Source organism: Gossypium hirsutum, chromosome D03 (genome assembly GCF_007990345.1).
Source record: "Gossypium hirsutum isolate 1008001.06 chromosome D03, Gossypium_hirsutum_v2.1, whole genome shotgun sequence".
Lineage (NCBI taxonomy): Eukaryota > Viridiplantae > Streptophyta > Magnoliopsida > Malvales > Malvaceae > Gossypium > Gossypium hirsutum.
This window is the reverse complement of record NC_053439.1, coordinates 2000373-2023729: the sequence shown is the minus strand read 5'-3', so window position 1 is coordinate 2023729 and position 23357 is coordinate 2000373. Positions and strand designations below refer to the sequence as shown.

The following is a 23357-nucleotide window of genomic DNA, read 5'->3' as shown; positions in this document are numbered from 1 at the left end:
GTTAAATTGTACAATTGGTCCCCATAAATTTTCATTTTGAGCAATTTATTTCTTTTATGTTCTTTTAACTTTCTTTCTTTTTTTTTCTTTTTTTTTCCATTCTCTTCTGCTTCTCCCTCTGTTTTTCTACCTTCTTTATTTCTTTTAACATACCAGAAAGTCGAATTGGTAGTGAAGAAAGAAGCATGGTATGGGTTTATGGGTTTTGGTTATAGGCAAATGATGACAGTCAACTTCCTACTTCTTTTTTCATTGCCAATTCAACTTTCTAATATGTTAAAAGAAATGGAAAATGTATGAAAACAGAGGGAGAAACAAAAGAGAATGGAAAAAAAGAGGAAAGTTTAAAGCACATAAAAGAAAAAAATTAAATTACTTAAAACGAAAAAAATATAGGAATCAATTGTATAATTTAACCTAAAATTAATGATGATTTAACGTGCCACGTCAGCTTACCGTTACACCATTAACGACGATTAATAGCTCAGTGACTAAAATGTTACAACATGATAACGTAAATGACTAAAACGTAACATTTCAAACATAAGTGACTAAAACGTAACCTAATGTAAACAAAAGTGACCATAGGTGTAATTTACCCATAAAAAATTGATTTCCAAAAAAAGTTTGGACAAAGGTAATTATAAAAAAATATCTTAATCCTATCCAAATTCTTTTATTATTGTTTAGTTTACTTTTTAATATTTTTATTTTGTTCAACAAAATATTCTATGTTTTTCTAAGATTATTTTAAATATAAATCATTTCAAAAGGTATATATATTTAAAAATTAATTATTATAAATAAATTTTTGAAAAATGTTATCTATTCGGTATAATATCACTCATAGCATCAAATTTTAATAAAATTTAAATTTAATTATAAAAAAATTATAAATACTAAAATAAATTTAACTGCTAAATTGAGAGACCAAAAATTATATTATCCATATTATACATTATATAGTTTATGTTAATATAGTACTGTGTATTGGGCGTGCGGCACAGTATGAACAAAATGGCAGCCACTAAAACACTGTGGTCACCTTTAAGCCTGCAAACAAAGACATCACAATACAGCAGTAATCTTAAACCAAACAGCTTCCACATCTCCGTGTAGGGTGTTTTAAGCCCCCCACTCAACTTTAACTTAAATGTAATTACATAAAATATTCAAAAATTTGAACCTCGTGCGTTACCCAATTAAATGCCTTTTTTAGTTTTTAGTCTATTTGTAAGTTAAGTTCGTCTTCTTTTTACTATTATTATTTTTAAAAATAATAAATTTAAAAAATTATATATATTTCTTATTTAAATTACTCAAATATGCCCCCACAAGAATTTTTCGAAAATTTTTTAGAGATATATTTGGGTAATTTAAATAAGAATTATATATAATTTTTTAAGTTTATTGTTTTTAAAAAATGAAAAGGGTTTATTTTAGTTATTGTTGTATTTTAAAGGGTTATTTAAATTTAATTTCAAAAGAAAATAGACTTAACAAGCAAATAGACCAAAAGTTTAAAAAATCTAGTGGATGGGCATCACCTTTTCTCATCCAATCTAAAAGGGTAATTATTTCATCAGGTCCATGAATATTTTATATAATCACACTTTAATTCGGGGTCGCCAATAACAATAGCGGCATCCCAAATTTAGAAAAAAAACCAACCAATGATTGGCCTATTATGAAGGGTGGTTTCACCAATGGCATTAGCGACACCAAGGTTCACTATTCAAAGCGAATTATTTACCTACATGATTTTGAAAGTGAGTCATTTGCATAAATAATAAAACCTTTTGGGTCAATTTTTTAAAAAAAAGCCGATGATTTGCTATTTATTTTTCATACTTTGTTTTGTCGTTGAGATGTCAAGGTTCATTGGCTGCACTCTGAAACTCTCGTGTTTAGCAACGACAAATTTATGTTTTGGATATATTTTACAGAAGGTCCCTATACTATGAAATATTTTCAATTTAATCCTCATTTCTAATTTGTATTTTCAGTCCTAGATCAATCTTTTGCCATTAATTTTAGTCCTTATTTTTTAAAAACATTTGACGAAGCGACACACATACATCGGCATTTTTATACAGGAAAAAGACTAAATTCATCAAAATTGTATACATTAAGCTTTTATAGGAATTTCCAATAACATTTGATATCACCATTCTCATTGGAAGTACGTCATTACTCAATGATTGTCGGTTTAAAAATAATAATTTCCTACAAAATTTTGCACCTAATATCTTCGTACAGATTCTGGAAAAAAAGACCAACGGCGCGGACGGAGCAAAGGAAAAAAATCCATTTGTCACGTAGCACCGGTCTGACTTTGACCTGGACTCCACGCAATACAAAATCCTTAATATATGAACTACGTAGGCGAGTCCAAGTTTTGAAGAAAGACAGCTGTCGATTCTATTTCCGTCTCCCCTATATCTGTATCTTGCTCTTCTTACTCTCTCAAAAAACACATCATGGAAAATTACAATACACCCTTGCCTTTGACTCGTGAAAAGGAGTACGAAATCATGGTCTCCACCCTCGTTCATGTCATCAACGGCACTCAACCTGACACCGCAGTGTCTGATGACAACAACGGCATTCATTACTTTAATCCCACCTGTACTCCTTTGAGGGTCAACGGTTGTGATGTTTTCCCGCGTAGCCAACAACAATTACCCACTGTGCCAGTGCCAACAAAGGAGAGGAATTACAGGGGAGTACGACGGAGGCCGTGGGGGAAATGGGCGGCGGAGATTCGGAACCCGAAGCTAGCGGTTCGGGTTTGGTTGGGGACGTTCGGGACTGCGGAAGCTGCTGCTAGGGCTTATGACAGGGCGGCTGTTAAGTTCCGGGGAGATAAAGCAAAGACCAATTTCCCATTATCAGATTACAAAACGGAGCTACAAGAAGTAGAAGAAGAAAAGAAGAGTAATGGAGATAAAGGGCAATGCAGTAAAGAAAATGAGGATGAAAATGGAGGAGAAGCATGGGAAATATTCTCAGAGGGAGAGCTTAGGGAGTTAATGAAGATGGATTAGGGGAAAGATTCTCAGAAGCCGCAGGTAAGGAACAAGAAATGCCACGTGTAAACAGATATGTGTTGCTCACTGGAATTCATATACAACAAGTACATGTGTCCTCTCTTCCCTGAAAGAGTGGTCTGCTTATGACATGGTAATGATTTTTCGAGTTGTAGCAGATAAAAAATTTATTGTTTTCATCTTGCCTTATATTTAATTTGTATATGTTTAATTTGGTATGATACGATTTTCAGAGGGAGAGAAAGTTGAAAGTTAAAATTGTTGACACCATTTTTTGGATTGAAAATGGGGTCGACTTAGATTTTGAAAATAAAAACGAGAGTCGCCACCTATCCTTTTTGAGGTGTGATTGGGTCACCTTGAAAAAGGTTGTTTTTAATAAACAGTTTAATTTTATTAAAACAACAAGTTTGGTCCACGAAATTCAGAAAAACAGGTTCGGGGGTCGGTTACGCACGAGGAAAGATTAGCACCCTCGATACGCCCAAAATTGGTACCTAGTTGATTACTTAATGTCTTAATGTCGAAAATTGAAAACTTTGAAGAATTTTAAAAATACGATCCTTGTATTATATAAAGAAAATTGAAAAAGAAGCATATTTCACGTTATTCGAAAAAGAGAATCATATCCAGTAAGTTAAGATACAATGTCTCAAATTCTCGATACGCGAATGAAAAATGCTTATTTAAAAGATATTTTAACCATCTCGGATTTAAGAATGAGATCACGACCAGTAAGTTAGAACGCGATTTTTTCTTAAAATCCCGGGATCATTTAAAACTTGAGTTTAAAAAGATTCGTGCATTTAGATTTATCGTGAAAATCGAAACCCAGTAAGTTAGGGTACAATCCTCTCGAATCTAAACACGAAATATTATTTATTCAAAACAAATTTTGTTAAATCGAGTATAATAAAAACACGAAAACCATAACAAAAATACGAAAGCAAATTACATTTTTTATGCATGGTAAAACCATAATGGATATGAAAGTATAAAAACGATATGAAATGCGATAACGACATAAAATAAATAAAAGTCGACCTTACAACATACAAACAATAAAATATACAAACAAACAAAATTAAATCTATCATTTAAAATACTAATGAAAATGAAATAAATAAATATTGAATATAATTGCAAATGTAAAGAGATGTATATGGACATGAATTTAAAATATGTGTGTATGCATAAATTATAAAATATATAAAAATATATATATAAAGTATATTAAAAAGAAGGAAAAAATTTATATATATAAAAATATGTACATATATATGCGTAGGTAGGTGTATAAAATTATGGAATATGAAAATAATGAAATACATATGAAATATAGGTGCATACATACATTGTAAAATGAAAGAAAATATGTATATACAACTTATAAAATATAGAAAAAGGATTTTAAGATATATACAAAAAGATATAAATATGTGTATGTTCATGAAAATAAAATGTGTAATCAAATATAAATATACATATATAATGTGCAAGTATATGTATATATGTAAGTTAAGAAATACGCATGAATGTGTGCATACAAATACGTATTCTAGAAACATAGGCATATAGATATATAAAAAACTAAGGTAAATGTAAACACATACACATATATATTAAAAGGATAATAAAATGATATATATATTATTAAATATCATCATGCATATACATACATATATATAGCAAGATTTGAAAAATAAAAAAAAATAATAAAAAAAACATGAAAAGCACAGTATCGCATTTTAAATGATAAAATAACAAGATAATAAAAAGGGATTAAAATACAATTTAAACTAAATAGGCGGGATAATTTTTAAAAAAGGAAAACAACGTAGGGACTAATTTCAAAAGCGAAAAAGGAAAGAGGGGTCAGTAGGGAAAATATCCCACACCAGCCAAACGACGCCGTTCAAGTGCAGTCCTAACCCATAGTCTATGGACCAAATTGAAACAAAAGAGAAATTTATGGTCGAAATCGCAAGTATGCGGAAAACTGCCCTGAAAGCGCTACAAAATCAAAGGGACCAATGGCGCAATTAGTCCATTTAGCGAAAACGCGCGGATCCTCCCCCAGGGTCGGGTCACCGCGCGGGTCGGAGAAGGCTTAAACGGCGCCGTTTGGGATTGGGTATTTAAACCCATTTTCTTCCAAAAAAATCATTTTAACCGATTCCCTAAAAAAAACCCCACATTTCCTCTCAAAAGCCAGGCCTTTGAGCCATACCAGCGCCGCCGTTGCGCCACCACGGGCGGTGGCCGGCCTCGAGCAAGAGGGCGATTTAGTTCCCGCTCCAAGGCCCGATTGAAGGCAAAATTTGTCTAACCGAAAGATCCAAAGGAGAGACCCCCTAACTCAGACTTTCGAGGCCGATTTCAACGATGGGCAGATCCCAACGGCGGCGCAACCGAAAACGAATCAGGTGAGTTCTCCTCTTCTTCCTTTTCTTTAATTTATATATAAATAGACGAAAAAAAGAAAATACAAATAAAAAAATAAAAAAGTTAAAACATCTATGAACGGAAAAGGAAACTCCAAATCACCTTGAATCTCTTTTGTTCTTATATTTCTCTGCTAATGTTCGTTTTTGTGTTACAAAAATCGCTAGCCAAACCCAAAATTACATATTTTGATGGCTTTTATAGCCGAAAGAAAGAAGAGAAAAATAGGTTTTTCTTCGTTTCTGCTTGCGTGTTTGCCATCTTCTTTGCAGGTGATGTGACGATGGCGGTGGAGTTGGTGGCTACCAGAGGAGTGGCGGTAGGTCTGGGGCAAGTGGCCGATGGGACATGCGGCGGCAGTGTCTAGGTGCGGCGCTAGGGTTTCAGACTTTCTGAAACCCTAGGCAGATTTTTTCATGAAGTTGGGCTTGGGCTAAGTGGGCTTCAGGTTTGGGTGTAAATGGGTAGTTGGGCTGGTGGGTTAATTGGGTAGTTGGGTTTTGGGTTAAGTTTGTTTTAATTTTGGGTCTGCTGGTATGGGTTTAGTCTAGGTGGGTTGGTATTTGGGTATTGGGTTATTTAATTTTGGTAATGGGCCCGGGCAAAAAATGGGCTTGTACAAAAATTACTGTGGATTAAGCTGTGAGATTATCATAGGTAAAAATGATGGTAAATATTGTACCATGTGTCAAGTCTAGGTGAAAATAATGACATTTATAATTATTTTTCTCTCATTAATTTAAATTAATTATGAGGTTTATAATAATGTTATATGATTATTTTTATAATTAATTAATTAAATTAATAATAAATAAGAGATAAAATTAAAAAGAATATCAAGCTTACAAATATTCATAAAATTTCTAGGGTAACCTATACAAATTGTCACCAACTATGCCCGAGTTCTTGTTTTGGTTATTTAATTTAAAAAAATTTCAATTTAAACACTAACATTTAAATTTGTTCCTATTTTGGTCACCTACCGTTAAATTGATAACGAAAAATCTTTTTTCTAACTGATATAATAACACATTTAGTCATCAATACTTACTATTCTATCAATTTGATCCTAATTCTAAATAATTCAATAAATTTAACCCTTTACATTTACAAAATTCTATTATTTTGATCCAAAGCTTTCAACTTTTAAAACAACGCATTCAAGATCTATAAATTTGTAAGCCCTCCCCCCGAAAAAAGAACGATAAAACAAATGGTAAGAGGCTCAAACAATCCCAATAAAATATTTTTTTTTCTAATTACAGTACTCAAACTCAAAATTTTAGATATTAAATTTTTTATCACTTAACCCAATAAGTATATGATTTGTAAACAATACAAGGGACATCCCAAGAAAACAAAAACACCCTTTTATACCGCGTGCACTAAAATATACTCATATATACAATGCACGGGCTATATGTGTATCAATTAAAATATATTTAATTATTTTGCAATTTATAGATGTGGGTTTCTAAATGTTCTTTTACGATAAATTATACTGGTAGTCATCCAACTAATAATAAATTAAAAATAATTTAATTTTTTAAGTAGCATACTTGAATTTAAAATTTAAAATTTTGTTAGGAATCGACCTGTATAAACAACGAACAATAAAATAGAGAAAATCAAACACACAAATATATATGTAAAAAACCCTCAGTTAAGAGGGTAAAAAATCACAAACAAAGGCGACTTCACTAATGAGAAAGTAATTTGAAGAGTACAATTAATATGGATATAATAAAAAACAAACCCTGAACTCGAATACAAAGGCCTCCGACTAAAACACAATATCGCTGCTTCAAAAAAGATATTATTCAAGATAAATCATTAAGATTATCAGACAAAATCTTCAAGTCCATGTGAAATAGCCAGCTAGATTCCCGAGCAAAAGGATAACGATACAGTATTGAGAAGACATTGTCGATCCTTCCTTCGCTTCCTCTCCAAAACTGATCAGCATTGTTTAGGATGAGATAAAACGTGTTCTAAGACTCTTTTGCTTATATAGAAAACAATGATGGAGGAGCAACTAAAAAAGCCAACAACATACATCTACAGGATGTCCTGAAGTTATGTCTAGATTTTTGTCCAAAGAGTTGTCTCAGACATCTATTTGAACAAGTGAGTGAACAAATAGTCCAAGAAGTTGTTTAAACAAGGATTGAAATATTAGCACAGGACAACAATGATCCCCACACTAGAGTTTAACTTTACTTATAATATGTTAAATTTTATTTTATTTTTTATAAGTTAAATAATTTATACCATATCAAAATTAAATATATAATATTATAATAAAAATATTAGAAAAGAAAGTTAATTTTATGTTTAAAAAATTACTAAAATGAAAAGTATATCAAGTTACTAAATATTAATTGATATTTATAAAAAATCAAAATAATAATAATATAAGTTAACTTAAATAAATTTGCATCAGTCATTTATCGAGATTATATTTCTTATTAACCCTTCAAATACTTTTTAAGAGTGTTTTATTTCATCACTGATAATAGTGGTTAATTTTTTCACCGTAGATATACACAGAAAATGTACTCAATCTGATGGCGGAGATTAAACCCAGGCATATGATTGTTAAAGGTATTAATGGCATGACTATAACGTTTGGTATCTTTCTTCATTCCAAACAATATGAAAGACCTATAAAATAAAATATGCAAACAATGTCCTGTACCACACAACAAAGTCCACTGTTTCCTTGAATCGATTGTCTTTTTGTTCGATCTCTTTTCTTTTCTAATTATTATCTACAAATCCACAATCAAAAGAATAAAGTCTCTCTAGGTTCCCTTCTCTTTACCTAATATTCACAGTTGAGAATCTTGCATCTATCATCTTGTATATTAAATCCACCAAAGCCTTCTGGAAAGTGGAAACCTTGTCTGAAAAGAACCTTAAAAGAACTGGTTTTGATTCTCATTAATTTCTCAGTTTTAAGTACTCTTCCTATGTACTAAATACTAATGGTATATTCATGTTCTTTATCTTCCCTGTTACTCAGTTTCCTTTAGGTGTAGATGAGTGTCGCATATGCTCGATATTTTATATATTTGCAATATTATACCTTTGTATTTCATATTCATACTCAAACAGTTAAAGATTAATGGAATTGGAATCTTGCATGGTAGTGCTAATGATATTCAACTTGTAGTTAAGTAACAAGCCTTTCCTATTGCGCCATCACCATGGCTTCCGCGTAGAATAACAACTTGTATGGATGGAAATCAAAAGTTTGGAATAAGAATATGAAACCCAAATTGGCACACTCCTTTTTATTATTTTAGATCCAGAAATTCCATTAAAAGCAATATTCTACTTGATCTTGCTATTCGATTCATTGTTATCCAGGCAATGCTATATATAAATTAAGAGAGTCACCTGACATAGATCACATCGTATAACCAAACACAGTTTCAGTTTACAATCCATTATGTCAAAGTTGAGTTTCATTGAGTTCAAATATGGATCATTGAAAAGACCAACTGATCAGTTGAACAGCATCAACAAAACAAGACAAAGCTCCTCGAACATGTCTTCTTACCAACCAAACATGGAAGAAATGAAATGGGTGTTCAACAAATTCGACACCAACAAAGATGGCAAAATCTCCAAACAAGAGTACAAGTCGGCTATGAAAATGATGGGGAAAGGAATTACAGACACAGAAATGGTGAAAGCATTTACTACCATCGACACTGATGGTGATGGATTCATCGACTACAAGGAATTCATTCACATGATGCATAACATGGAAGAAGGGTTCAATAACAATGATATCAAAACCGCATTTCGAGTATATGATTTGAACGGTGATGGGAAAATAAGTGCAGAAGAATTAATGGCGGTGATGAAGAATATAGGGGAGAGATGTAGCTTGGAAGCTTGTCGTAAAATGATCAAAGGTGTGGATGTTGATGGGGATGGTTTGATTGATATCAATGAGTTTATGATCATGATGACTCGTACCATGAAATCCTTTCACTGATCCATCTGGTGTTATTTTAAGTATTCTAGATTTGTAATAAGTAGTATTTGCAGTTTTTAGAATAAAGAGCAGGTATCAAATAGCATAAAATTTGAACATGAAATGGTTCATAGAACAGATAAAGATAGAACATTGAGTTGAAGATGTTGCAGAATGTTTTTATATAATCATCTGGCCATACGTCCTACCACTGGAGCAACTGTAATTCCTCTGCCTTGTCGATCCATGTTTGCTTGCCAACCTTTGAACCCACAATTTTATTATCAGTCAATGTAAAGAAAAACATGTGCCACCAGTTTTCTACAATAATATGCATCACATCCGAATATAGGAAAAACCTTCAAAAATAATGAGCATATCCATGCATCACATAATTTTGATTAATATAATAATAAATTAAACCCTCAATGTTTATATATTTTATCAATTTCATCATGATTGTCAAAAAATTATCTGAAAAAAATATAGAAAAAAAATCTAAAAAATTCAAAAGAATATATAAAAGAACTTAGGCTTAAATTTATTATTATACTAAATAAATTATGTAAAATTGATGGAAAACATTAATGATGTGATTAATTATCCTCATATGTTCAATTTCTAAAGTGATAGGAATTAAATTGTCTTAATCTTGGACCAATTTGCTCAATATCAAAATTGAGAGAGAGCAAAGAAGTTTTTTTCCCTGTTCAACACACAACATGGACACGTCGTAAACACGAGTACAACACAAGGTAGTTACAATCACAAGAATATGAGAATTTTTTATAATATGAATAATGATAAGAGAAATAATAAAGATATTTTTATTTAGGTTAAAATGTAAACTTAGTCCCTTTACTTTGAAAATTTTGAGATTTAGTCTATATACTTAAAAAAATTATTTAAAAATTCCAGTCCAATCATTAAAATCATAAGTTTTTTTTTGTTAAAATTTGTTAAATTAACATTTTGATTAGGTTACCTCATGTGACATGACATATGATTGTGGAAAAATAAACATGTTAAGTAGACAAATTTAACGAAAGCTACCAACAATGATAAAATTTTTCATTTTAAAAAATATAAGGATTAAATTTTTTAACTTTTAAAGTACAGTAATTAAATCTTAAATTCTATAGAAATATAAGTACTAACAACAGATTTCAACGTTTTATTAATTATATGATAAAAGTGTAAAATTAATACTTATCAATTAAACATTTACATGTAAACCAGTGCATGTAGGGGGAAGCAAGAATTATTCATAAGGGGTCGGGATATTTTTATAAAATATATATACTTAAAGTAGGCCCAACTCATTTAACACGGTATTTTTAAAGTAGGCCTAAATATGCTTCTAAATTTAAGCATTGTGAAAGTGAATATGACAAGAGAAAGAGGTATGGACTGTAAAAATAAATATGATTAGAAGGAGCAACTATGAATCCTGAATAATTATCCGTGTAAGAGAAAGGTAACAAGAACAAACCCCAGCCAACTTACCAATCCCCATATCAAAGCCACGGTTCTTGAGCTCCCTATACTCTTGACAAAGTGAGCAAGTCTCACGGAAAAAATGAACCAAGCAATCAGCACAATGATCTTAAATGGGTGTTTTCAATAACATACAGATAGACCCTTTGTTAACAATCTCAACAATTTGTCCAAAAGTAACACAAGGACAAAAAGCAGTGATCAAACAATTGGCAGGGTCATCACAACAATGGCAAAGGCCAGTTGACCATGATGAAGCACTTGCTGCTGATCCACGGAAAGGAGAGACATAGGAAGGAGGTGGTAAATTCATGGGGGCTGTTGGGTGCCCTGCTGGTGCATGTTTTGGATTGCCATGAGATGAAGTATACATATTATTTCCCTTTTTTGTTGAACTGAGTTGAATGATTTGTGGTTAGCTTGGAGTTTGTGGTGAGGGAAAATGGAAACTTGTAGTTGAAAAAGAACACATGGGGTTTGCTCAGATTTTAAAGCTTAAACCTCATTTCCAAGAAAGTGCTGGTTCCGGATGCCCCAATGCATAGTAAGTTGTAACCTTCCCCATGAAGACTGTTAGGATCGTCCTGATTAAGCAACGAACAAGTAAAAATAGTAGAAGAAATTGAGAAGATGAACACACAAATTTAACGTGGAAAAACCCCTCAAAAGAGGATAAAAAACCACGGGCAAAGATAATTTTACTATAATGGCAAAAGAATGAAGAGTACAAAAGATGGAGATAAAAACTAAACCCCGAAAACCCGAAAAACAAAGAACCCTCAAACGTAAACACAAAATTCTCTAAATGTGTTATGAGTTCTAATCTAATGGGTGTCTCTTAATTCTAAGATTGTAAAGGAGCCTATTTATAGGCTAAATTAGTAAGTCAAATAAACTATACTAATAAATGCTAAATATATTATACTAATAAATACTAAATCTTCTAGAAAGAAAATATATTTTTGTTTAACTTGACTTGCAAGCAATCTCTTAGAATTTGGGTCACACAATTCTAACAATCTCCACTTTGACACGAATTCTTTCAATGCCATCTTTTCCAAAACCCGCCACGGGCCTATCTTGAACTATGCAGGGAATTAACTGAGTCGAATCTATGCTTAGAAGCTGGAAGACTTCTAGCCTTCGACTTGTGCACTGCCAAATCAAAACTAACCCGGGTCTGATTTTCACGAATACAGTGCCCTAACTTTTCAAAACCTGCATCCAAAAGAGAACCTCTCTTCAACGAAACGGTCATACCTTTTTCCCTCCTATGACCAAGTTGCCTCCGCTTCAAATGAGTAGACTTTGACTCCGTAACGGACGAGGGACGTCCGATTTCACCGGTCACTGTAGAACCTTCCAGAATATAAAGACTGCTGGTTCTTTTACCTTTTAACAAAACGAGAGCTCCACGAGATACTTTAATGTCGCTCGACTCGATGTTGATTCTGCATCCTTTCAAGTCTAAAATACTCAAGGAGATGAGATTCTTTCGTAAATCAGGTACATACCTGACATCTGAGAGTGTCCTAATCGTCCCATCGTGTATCTTAATTTTAACAGTACCAATACCGATTATTTTACTATATGAATCGTTTCCCATGTGCACAACTCCACCTTCAACTGAACTGTATGTGGAGAACCATTCTCTATTAGGACACATGTGGAAAGAACATCCTGAATCTAGGATCCACTCAGACGTAAGCTTGGAATTATCGCTCGTTGACACTAACAAGAAATCATCATCGCCTTCATCGACCAAATTAGCACCAGCTACATCTTCCTCGTTACTCTCAGCAGCTTTTTTATTTCGTAGTTTATAACAATCTGCTTTAACGTGACCTAACTTTTTACAATAGCGACACCTTTTGTCTTGTTTCTTTGATGCTACCAAAACGGAAGCTTGCCTATCTGCTTTGCTATTCAAACCAAACTCATTGTCGAGTTTGTCTCTACTCAACAAATGACCCTTCACATCTTCGAACAAGAGTTTGTCTCTGCCATAAATCAGGGTTTCCCTGAAAGACTTGTATGAAGAGGGTAAAGAGCATAATAACAGCATAGCTTGATCTTCATCGTCAATATGAACCTCAACGTTCTTTAAATCATTTAAAAGAGTGATGAATTGACTGATGTGATCTTTAAGAAGCTCACCTTCGTTCATGCGAAACGTAAATAGACGTTGTTTCAACACTAAACGGTTAGCCAGAGACTTAGTCGCATAAAGAGTTTCTAACCTTTTCCACAAGGCGAATGAGGTCTTCTCCATCAATACCTCCTGCAATACTGTATTCGCGAGGCACAACTGGATTGCAGACAAGGCCTTTTCATCAAGCTCTTCCCATTCTGTTTGATTTAGATTCTCAGGCTTTTTCCCTGTAACAACCTTTTTCAAGCCATTTTGAACTAGAATTGCCATCATCCGAACTTGCCACAGATTGAAATTTGTCTCACCATCGAACTTCTCAATTTCAAACCTTGTTGCTGCCATCTCTGAACGGGCTGATCTATGAAAGTTAAACTAGCTCTGATACCACTTGTTAGGATCGTCCCGATTAAGCAACGAATAAGTAAAAATAGTAGAAGAAATTGAGAAGATGAACACACAAATTTAACGTGGAAAAACCCCTCAAAAGAGGATAAAAAACCACGGGCAAAGATAATTTTACTATAATGGCAAAAGAATGAAGAGTACAAAAGATGGAGATAAAAACTAAACCCCGAAAACCCGAAAAACAAAGAACCCTCAAACGTAAACACAAAATTCTCTGAATGTGTTATGAGTTCTAATCTAATGGGTGTCTCTTAATTCTAAGATTGTAAAGGAGCCTATTTATAGGCTAAATTAGTAAGTCAAATAAACTATACTAATAAATGCTAAATATATTATACTAATAAATACTAAATCTTCTAGAAAGAAAATATATTTTTGTTTAACTTGACTTACAAGCAATCTCTTAGAATTTGGGTCACACAATTCTAACAAAGACTTCCCTTGTTGAAAAAGAAATATATTACATGGGGGCAAAATCTAGGTTGGTTAATTATTTCTTATCAAATCTAATTTTCTTCAATGATACTCGAAGTAAAGTTTTTTTTAATTATAATGATTGTAAGGTTTGAATTAGTGAAAGGTGTTTATCATATTTTTATGGTTATGGGATGGATCCACGGGTCGTGTTTGTGTAGTAATTTAAATGGGTGCGTGTGTAGTTGTGTGAATTTTAGATTTTATTGTAAAAAAGAAAAAGAAGAGAATATGATACGAGTAAATTACATTCAATGTTATTAATCTATTAGTAAGTTTATGTTTTGGTCATTCATCTTCAAAAATTACAAAATGGTCATTGGATTATTTGAAATTTTTCATTTAAATCATTGGACTGTTAAAATTTTTGTTTATGCCTTCGCTGTTCATACTGTTTGCACCAATCGAAAGCTCTCATTTTCCTTTATAGTTAAAAAAACTTTAAACATCATGAATCTATGAACCAAAATCCAAACAGTTTTCTTCTCAAATCTTCGGCACTAACTATCAGATCGACTTGGATCTAAGGTATGCTTTTTTACTCATCGATGGGTACTGATTCACTGTACTGATTGTCGAATTGTTAGTTGGAGATCGCCAGCTGGACTTAAAAAAAAAACACTTAACAACTCAATGACTTAAATAAAAACTTTTGAATAGTTCATTGACTTAAATAAAAATATTTAAATAATTAGTAACTATTTTGTAACTTTTTTAAAATTAAATGAACAAAACATAAACATATTAATAATTTAGTGAACTAGGTGTAATTTATCCCTATCATATTTAATGTGCTTTGGGGATCTATAGTTGCAATAATTTAGACATTTTCACCCCTAGGAAGAATTAAATTTATATGAAAATGTTAGCATTGGTCACTGAATCTAACCCTCTAGAACTTTAAATTTGGAATTTTTTTTTCTTTGAGAATAGCAACTTCTCGATATTCAATGATATCTAATTTTTAATGTTACTATGAATTTCTTTTCTTTAATAATTTGTTTGTGTATGAGTATGGAATATCATTGCCCTATAAATATATACAAAAACTAATATAAAAATATATAAAAGGATAAACATATGGTATATTTTTCAAAATTATGTTAAAAGAAATAAATAAATAAATAAAATTTTTATTAATTGATAAATAGCTACTTATCTACTTAATATTTTTCACTCTTTACATAAATAAAATCCTATAAAGTGGTTTTTATTATAAATTATCAAAATACTTGGAAAATTAAATCAAGCAATAATTAAATAGTACTTTAGAATATATATAATTGTCTTAGACCACTGTTGGTCAAGTTGACCGAACGTTTAATAGATTTTATTGAGAAAGAAAGACATAGAAATAATCATAACATGTCCCAACAAACATCTTGAGAAATCAAAGAAAAACAACTTCTTTCCTCTTTTCTACCTTAAGGACATCTCCATGCAGTAAAGAAATTTTAAAACACAAGAGAAAACAACGATCGGGCTCAAGTTTGAGAAAAACAAACTTCTACTAGAGAAAAAGAAGAGACTTTAGCTTTTCGAAACACCTATAACTAGAAATTTATCTGAAACGATAAAAGTGTTATCGCTCTGACTCTGCCATCTCTTGAATCACCGGAGAGGTTCCTTCAATCTATCAGATATGTTAAGAATTGTTTTAGTTGTTTGCAAAACTTGTTTTAATTATTACAATTTTCTAGAATTTATATATATTGAAATTTTTTAATGATCTAAAATCTTAAGTTTTTTTTTCATTTTCTTCTGTTTTTTGAAAAAAAAATTATCTTTTTTCTATAATATATACTTTTGTAATTTTCTAAAGTTTTTTTTTTAGGTTAAAAGTCATTTTATTAATAAAATCAAACCAAGAAAATTACCAAATCAAAAGATGACAGGGTAGAGATAAACCAATTAACTCCAAACCGACAGGCTTATCTCATACGCTCGACGTACGCCCAATCTTTGCAGTCGCCATATTCACACCATTAGCACTTAGAAATGACGTAAGACTAAAAGGGGGAGAACCCCACTCCTGAAGCCGATTATACGAAGGCGTCATTGAGGCAAAATGGTGTGCCACTTCATTTGCTTCGCGACGTACCCATTTAAACCTCACATTCCGGAAATGCGAAGCATCCTAAATTAATAAGCTGAACTCAGAGTCATCAACACCATTCCCTGCAGCATTGATCACTAGCAAGCTATCGGATTCAACAATGACAGAATCAACCTCCTTCCGCCTCAGCCAGGATAATGCTTCCCGAACAGCAAATGCTTTAGCAAGGCGCGGCTCCAGTACACACCTAGTAAAACTCGACAATCCTTGCAGCCAATGCCCAGCGGGATCACGGACCAGACCAGCAATACACGTACACTGAACCACAGAGAGACGAGCAGCGTCAGAATTACAGTTATACCATCCCGACTCCGGCACAGACCAATGCCCATCTCCTCCAGCAGCAGTCGAACAAGAGGTACCAGCAACCTCAAACACACGTCTAGCAGCTTGCCAACTGTGCAAAAAAGAGGTGGCCAACCAACAATTTGATCCGCACCAGCAACAGCGCCCTTCCAAACGTACAAATTCTGATGAAACCAGCAGCTCCATAATCTATAATCTATATATATATATAAACACTACTTTGGAAACATTTTTGAACCAACTAGAATGTAATCTTTATTTTCTATCCTATTAATAAATTAATTTTAAAAATAATTATAATTTAATTTAGAATTATTAGTTAAAAAATTGTGATAATTATAATTAATTTATAATTCTTAATAAAAAAATTGATGTAAAAAGGTTGTGTTAATTTTATTTTTTTAAAATGTATTTATTGATGTAAAATAGAATTACTCGAATAGAACGCTAAGTATCTTTGTGGGGTTGAACCCAAATAATGCAACAGACAAACGAAAATAAGTGATGGAGTCAGAAAATTTTTTGGGGAGCCAAAATTAAATTGTATATTTTTACGATAATAAAAGTACAATTTCATAATTTATATTTATACATTGTATTATTTTTTTAATTTTTAAAATATTTATATGTTATATAAATTTTTATTTATTAATAATATTGTTTGCATCATATAAAAATTAAAATATGTTAATACCAAGATTCAAGTTAAGATTAGAGGAGGGACAACATATTTTAACTTTTTAGCCCATAGATTATTGAATTTAGTCTCAAATGCTTGATTATGACTTAATAATTAAAATAATATTGGTGTAAATTTCTTATTAATCTTATGTTTCGGTTAAACTGTCTTTGTTATTTTGGATATTTTAATTAATTAAGATTTATAAAAGATATATTTAAGATTTTGAAACATTTTTTAAGATTACTTTTCAGTGAATTGAATATTTTTATAAATTATTAAAGTAAGACCATAAAATGAAAGTCAATAGTAGATGGACAAAAAGAAATGGTAATAAAAAAAATCAACAAATTAAGTGGAAAAAATAATAATTTTACAATTCACCCTCAAATTATATAATTTTCTCTTGCTTAGGTACCTAATTTTTTTTTTATAAAAATGATATTTGAATTATTAGTTTCATTTTATTTTATCCTAAAATATGATACTAACCAATAAAAATACGACACGTGACATATTTTTATAATATACCGTGTACTTTGAATAAAATCAAATAAAATATATTTCTAATTTAATAATCCTTAAAGGTTAATTGAAATTTTTATTTTTTGAGTTAATATATAAAATGACTTAAGAAAATAAAATATATATATACAATTGGCTTAAATATAAAATTGACCCTTAAATTATATCATTTTCTTACTTAAGTATTCAAATTTTTTTATTATAAAAATGATACTTAAACTATTATTCTTGTTCTATTTTATCTTAAAACACGATACCAACCAATTAAAATATGAAATGTGCCATGTTCTTATTCAGTGTCATGCACATTGAGTAAAATGAGACGAAATTGTTTGTACTTATATGAAAAAGTGATATAATTTAAGGGTTAATTTTGTAGTTAAATAGAAATCCACGTTGACGTCAGTGACGTGCCAATTCAACCACAAAGGATAACACTAGTAAAACTCATCAAAATTACCTGACACGTGGCGCCTATGTAATCCCCAAATTCCATCTTTTTTCCTTTTTTCTTTTTACCTCTTATCGCCGCCTCTATTGCTTTTCGGGGGAATTTCTGCTTTCCCCATCTCAAAATAAAAACACGATTTTCTTCTTCTTCTTTTTTTCCCTAGAAAAAACTGAACAAAGAATTTACATTTTGCACGTTCCTTCGTCATTTTTTTACTTTTATTTTCTTTCTCCTCTCAGAAACTTTCTCGAGAAAATTTTAGCCAAACACATGGACTCTTGGCCTGTTAACTGGGAAGCACTCGACGCTCTCATCATCGATTTCGCCAAATCAGAGAACTTGATCGAGGACTCTTCGCCACCTTCTTCTCCTTCTCTTACCTCTTCTTATCATTCGAGGTTAATCATTCGTCAGATCAGACGGTCATTAGAGGTCGGTAACATTGATGCTGCCATTGATATCCTCCGAGTTCACGCTCCTTTTGTCCTGGAAGATCACCGCCTTCTCTTTCGATTGCAGAAACTGGTTAAATCTCCTAGTCTTCTCTATTTTTCTTTTTAAATTAACAGAAATGTGCTTAGGTGGAATTAGTTCTTTTGTTTTTGGAGTTGAATTTTATATCGTTGATTGCATATTTTTTTCCCTTTTGAAGAAATTTATTGAGTTGTTGAGGAAAGGAACGAGGGACGATCGTGTCTTCGCGATTGATTACTTAAGGAAGTCTCTTGCTCCTTGTGCTCTTAATGCCTATCCGGTAACGTTACCTTCTTCTTTTAGTAAATTTTCTTCGTTCTGATAATTACTGTTTGATTATGGAATTTGAAATCGTATTAATGACTACTATTTGGACACTGGTGATACTAATTTTTTAATTGCGGAACCTTGAATTAGTATTATCATTCTTTCTTCTTCTTCTTCTTTTGAATTAATGTAATGAAAATAGTCCAAAATGTAGTTTGTAATAAAATTTATGGAAATGAATTAGTTGATTTTGGAGAAATTCTGGAGAATAGGAGTTACGAGTTTTCATTAATAATCGGCATCTCATGTAACTCAAGTGCTTGTGTCGTTCCAACCTGCTTAATCTGGTTTGAAAAGTTGTGATTGTGTTATTCTTTTAGATTAGGGATTGTTATTTGGTATAGGGAAATTATGGATAAAGAGGCATGGTGACTACTGTGCTGTTATTATATATTGAAAATTCCTTTCGTAAGTGACATCTACTAATCATTAAAGAGAAGCCTTTCTTCTAATAGTTATGCTAAACTGTTTTCCTGTCACCTTATAAGTTTATGTTTTACTGAATGAATCGAGTTTTGGAGGCTTAAGTCTCCTAAACCTTTAGACAATGCACTTCCGAGTGTCTATGTTATTGACCATACGGAATGTGCATATGTTTGTAAAAGTTACTATATACTTGGTGCTCCTAGACTTGGTTGTTGTGTCACTGACCCAAAAACTGTTGGTTTTTGCCATCCTATGGGTAAAAGAGATCCAAATCTGGTCATTTTGTTACTATTCGACTTCCGTAACTTCTCTTTGGGTGATTTTTGCAGTTTAACCACTGCTTGTGGTGTCATTTTTTGGAATAGATGTAATGCTTCTAAAAATACCTAGAAAACAATTAATTCAGCTCAGGTATATTCTGTTAAAATGAGGTTGCTGATAGATTTCTGCATCTGTATAGGAAGCGTATGAGGAATTCAAGCATGTTCTTCTTGCCTTTATATATGACAAAGATGATCAAACTTCCCCTGTAGCAAATGAGGTGAGTTGGAATTAGGTCTTCTAAACAACTTTTTGTATGATTTCTGAATAAAAGGAATCTTGTGATTTATGTGTACAGTGGGCTGAGAAGAGGAGGTATGAGATTGCTGGATTAGTGTCTTCTGTTTTAAGAGCTCATTTCCATGCATACAATCCCATCTTTTCGATGGCATTGAGATATCTGATGAGGTATTACTACGACTTCCGATAGATACAATTTCATGGAGTACTTCCGTTGTGATTTGTGCTCATTTGTATTGATTCTGATTAATTTGCAATGATTTCCCTGCTTCTTTCAGCATACATAAAGTATTTTGCTTTAGACAAGGAATTGTATCACCCATTTCATATCTTACTGAGAGATTGTTGCTGGAGGAACGTGACTTCCCTGCATTACCTCCAGAGAGTTTGTATGAGGCACAAGTGTTTGATGAGGTGTGGATTTTTCCTAGCTATTGTGTTTTTAGATGTTTCTTGGGGTTAAAATGAGTCATATATTAGTCTGGGTTGATGCATGAATTTGCAGTGCTATGTGTTTATTTGTTAGATCATATGGATGCCTCAGAGTTATGTGTTGATTTTGAAATTCAGGTGGATATACAAGCCCTTGCACATGCTGTAGAGCTTACAAGACAAGGAGCTATTGATAGCTTGAGATTTGCTAAGGGTGATCTGTTTCAGGCATTTCAGGTTGTTGAAACATTTACCTATCTAATGTCTCCCTCCCCCAAATACCTTATTTTTGAAAGCTGAGGCTTTTTCGTTGTCTCTACTAAAATTAATACTGTTTCATTTTAACTCAGATATGAATGTCAAAATATTTCATGGGATAAAAGTTAGAAAATGCACTTAAATTTGGTTTTAACTTCAAATATGGAGATGGCAAAATGTGCCTCACTTTTAGTCATTGTCTATTTAATATCTTCAGATTCACACTGGACATGATGGTGTCTACTTAATATTCCAAATCCTAAAGATCTCTCACATGCATCACTTAACTTTCTGGTCCAGGCCTAGAGTCCCTAATTCGTGTTTTTGGGTTGTTGGTTGATTCATCATGACTTTTCTTGCAGAATGAAATATGTCGAATGAGATTGAATGATGCCATGCTTGATGAACTTGTTCGTGAGTATTGTGTTTACAGGGGAATTGTGGAACCTGGTATGTTCTTTCACCCAGTGAAACTCTTAACATCAAATTCCTTTTACTATTTCTTTCTTTATACGAATGTTGATCAACTTGTTCTTTCCTAGGAATGCAAACCTCATCTGAACCTTTGAAAGTTAATCCACCAGAGTCTGGGTGTTGTTCATCACTAGACTCTTCCATTGATGTGGATCATAGCACTGCTAAGCATTCAAATAGTGAAACTTCTGCTACCACTGATCTGAGTAGCATGCAAGGAATTGATGTTGAATTACGCTTTGCTTCTGAGCCCACCAACAACCTCGAAGATTGTAGTCCCAGCGGGTCACATCAGTCTGAAAGTTCAAGTCTCTTGAGAAACAGAAGCAAGGGGGCTGGTGAAAGAAGTAAGCGTAAGCGATGGAGGGGAAGACATGATGATCTTGATTTTATTTCTGGTGTTCATTTTAATCGAGACGGAAAACAAGAGGTTAGCACTACTATATCAAAGGTACAACAGTTATATTTTGGACTTCTTGTTTATATTTTTATGATGATTGATAGATAATAGCATAATATTTATTATGCAGGGAGTGGAATGTACCAGTGCTGAAGATAAATATGAAATTGTTCTGCAGATGAAGGAACTAGCTAGCAGAGGAATGGCTGCTGAGGTTGTGGAGGAAATTAGTACATTGGATCCTGACTTCTTTGTACAAAATCCTGTTTTGCTGTTCCAACTCAAACAGGTTAGTTGAGTTCATTCTGGCAATGGCTTTGTTAATTAAAAATTCTGGGTAAAATTTCTGTCTAAATTGTCCTTAAAACGCAGAGAATGTTAGCTTGACCGTTCTGTTTGTTTTAGGTTGAATTTCTGAAACTGGTTGGATTGGGTGATCATTCTGGTGCTCTAAGGGTAGCATGCTCCCATTTAGGCCCCTTAGCCGCTCGTGACCCCAATTTACTGAAGCCTTTGAAGGAGACTTTATTATCACTGCTTCGTCCAAATGAAGAAGCACTTGTGACAGGCTTGCCTTTACATGCTCTTGCAACTTCACTTCAGGTACATTAAAATTTGAAACTCTCCCAATCCATATACAAATATTTTCATGTTCTGTACTCTTGCAACGTAAGTATTCGGTTCTTGGTTTAGGTTGCTTTCGGGAGGAGGCTCGGTATTGAGGAGCCTCAGCTGATGAGGATAATGAGAGCAACGCTTCACACACACTCTGAATGGTTCAAACTTCAGATGTGTAAAGATCGGTTTGAAAGCCTTCTGAGAATCGATTCTTTGAAGGAAAATAATACTCCCGTGTTAACTTCCTTGGCCACATCAAAGTCAAATATTGATAGTTGCAGCCTCGGATCTTCACAAGCTACTATCTCTTCAACTAACGGTGTATCAGATGACAGCAGCAGTCCAAATCAAGCATCATCACAAGATGCTATTTGTGACGAGAATGCAATACTTAAAGTAATGGTAAGTTAACAATATCCCTATGCATCTAATTCGCTCGACATTTAACATGCATGTTTTAGGTAAATAAAGCATGAAATCTAACAATTATTAAAGTCGTTCACAGTAAGATGGTAAACAATAAGTAAATATGCTGATATTATTGGAGTTTTGGGTATATGCAGGAATTTCTGGCATTGCCAAGGGCTGATGCAATCCATCTTCTTGCACAATACAACGGAAATGCTGAGACAGTAATACAGCAAATATTTGCATAGATATTTTTGCATGTAATTTAAAACACGGTAATGGTAAGATATCTGATTATTTTTTGAGAAATAATTTTATTTTATTTAATTGATATATCGGTTGTATATAAATAATGCAAATTAAAAGCTGATCAAGTGCATTTAGTTTGCATCTCTTTGCGGGGAAAAAAGGGGTTCATCGTGTGATTGGATTCGGAAAAGTAATTTTAGATCTTTTTGGAATAAATTTGTGATCATTAAACAATATTTTGGTTTATAACATCCAAACTAAAAAGCCAAATCGAATGTCAAGGTTAGATTCATCAATTCAAAGTCTGTTTTTAAAATGTTATAATTTTATTTTCTGTTTATTATTATGAACACAAAATATTTATTTTTATGCTCAGTACAATTTTTGTGAATAGGAGAGGTCTAGATTAGCATTAAAGAAAGCCTATTCATCTGTATGAGAAGGGCCTGAAGGCCTATTATACTTGGTACTCAATTTATTTATATATTCTGAGAGAATCTTTTATATAAAATATATTTTTAAAAGTGTATAATTATGAATATATGTTTTAAGTAAAATCAATTCACTACGGAAAATTTGAAAATCAGATTATACTCGAACAATTTACTAGGTATAAAGAAATTGAATATCTACACATGCTAA

At 32.4% G+C, this 23357-nt stretch overlaps 3 protein-coding genes across 4 annotated transcripts; all 3 read left to right on the top strand.

Moving 5' to 3' along the window:
- The first annotated feature begins 2480 nt into the window (after positions 1–2480).
- LOC107907799 (ethylene-responsive transcription factor ERF109) lies at positions 2481–3047 on the top strand. The gene has a single exon (XM_016835115.1). It carries the CDS (start codon positions 2481–2483, stop codon positions 3045–3047), a length of 567 nt encoding a protein of 188 aa, XP_016690604.1.
- A 5878-nt stretch (positions 3048–8925) lies between these two features.
- LOC107908223 (calmodulin-like protein 30) lies at positions 8926–9600 on the top strand. Its single transcript, XM_016835461.2, has one exon. The coding sequence runs from the start codon at positions 8950–8952 to the stop codon at positions 9502–9504; it is 555 nt and encodes a 184-aa protein (XP_016690950.1). The 5' UTR covers positions 8926–8949; the 3' UTR covers positions 9505–9600.
- An 8572-nt stretch (positions 9601–18172) lies between these two features.
- Positions 18173–22949, top strand: LOC107909333 (uncharacterized). 2 transcript variants are annotated; one of them, XM_016836814.2, is made up of 12 exons: positions 18173–18613; positions 18741–18842; positions 19776–19856; positions 19935–20044; positions 20155–20290; positions 20447–20545; positions 20929–21016; positions 21109–21470; positions 21571–21729; positions 21846–22043; positions 22134–22460; positions 22622–22949. In XM_016836814.2, the coding sequence occupies exons 1-12, from the start codon at positions 18359–18361 to the stop codon at positions 22712–22714; spliced, it is 2010 nt and encodes a 669-aa protein (XP_016692303.1). In that variant the 5' UTR covers positions 18173–18358; the 3' UTR covers positions 22715–22949. The 2 variants fall into 2 exon arrangements, with proteins under 2 accessions (XP_016692303.1, XP_016692302.1); XM_016836813.2 differs by having other exon boundaries at positions 21109–21491.
- The last annotated feature ends 408 nt before the right edge of the window (positions 22950–23357 follow it).

Bases quoted from the DNA above. Each gene is read 5' to 3' on its own strand.
- LOC107909333 (XM_016836813.2), top strand. From the start codon at position 18,359: ATGGACTCTTGGCCTGTTAACTGGGAAGCACTCGACGCTCTCATCATC. The intron at 19,857-19,934 runs GTGAGTTGGAAT...TTATGTGTACAG, and splicing joins CTTCCCCTGTAGCAAATGAG to TGGGCTGAGAAGAGGAGGTA. The intron at 22,044-22,133 runs GTACATTAAAAT...TTCTTGGTTTAG, and splicing joins CTCTTGCAACTTCACTTCAG to GTTGCTTTCGGGAGGAGGCT.
- LOC107908223 (XM_016835461.2), top strand. From the start codon at position 8,950: ATGTCAAAGTTGAGTTTCATTGAGTTCAAATATGGATCATTGAAAAGA.
- LOC107907799 (XM_016835115.1), top strand. From the start codon at position 2,481: ATGGAAAATTACAATACACCCTTGCCTTTGACTCGTGAAAAGGAGTAC.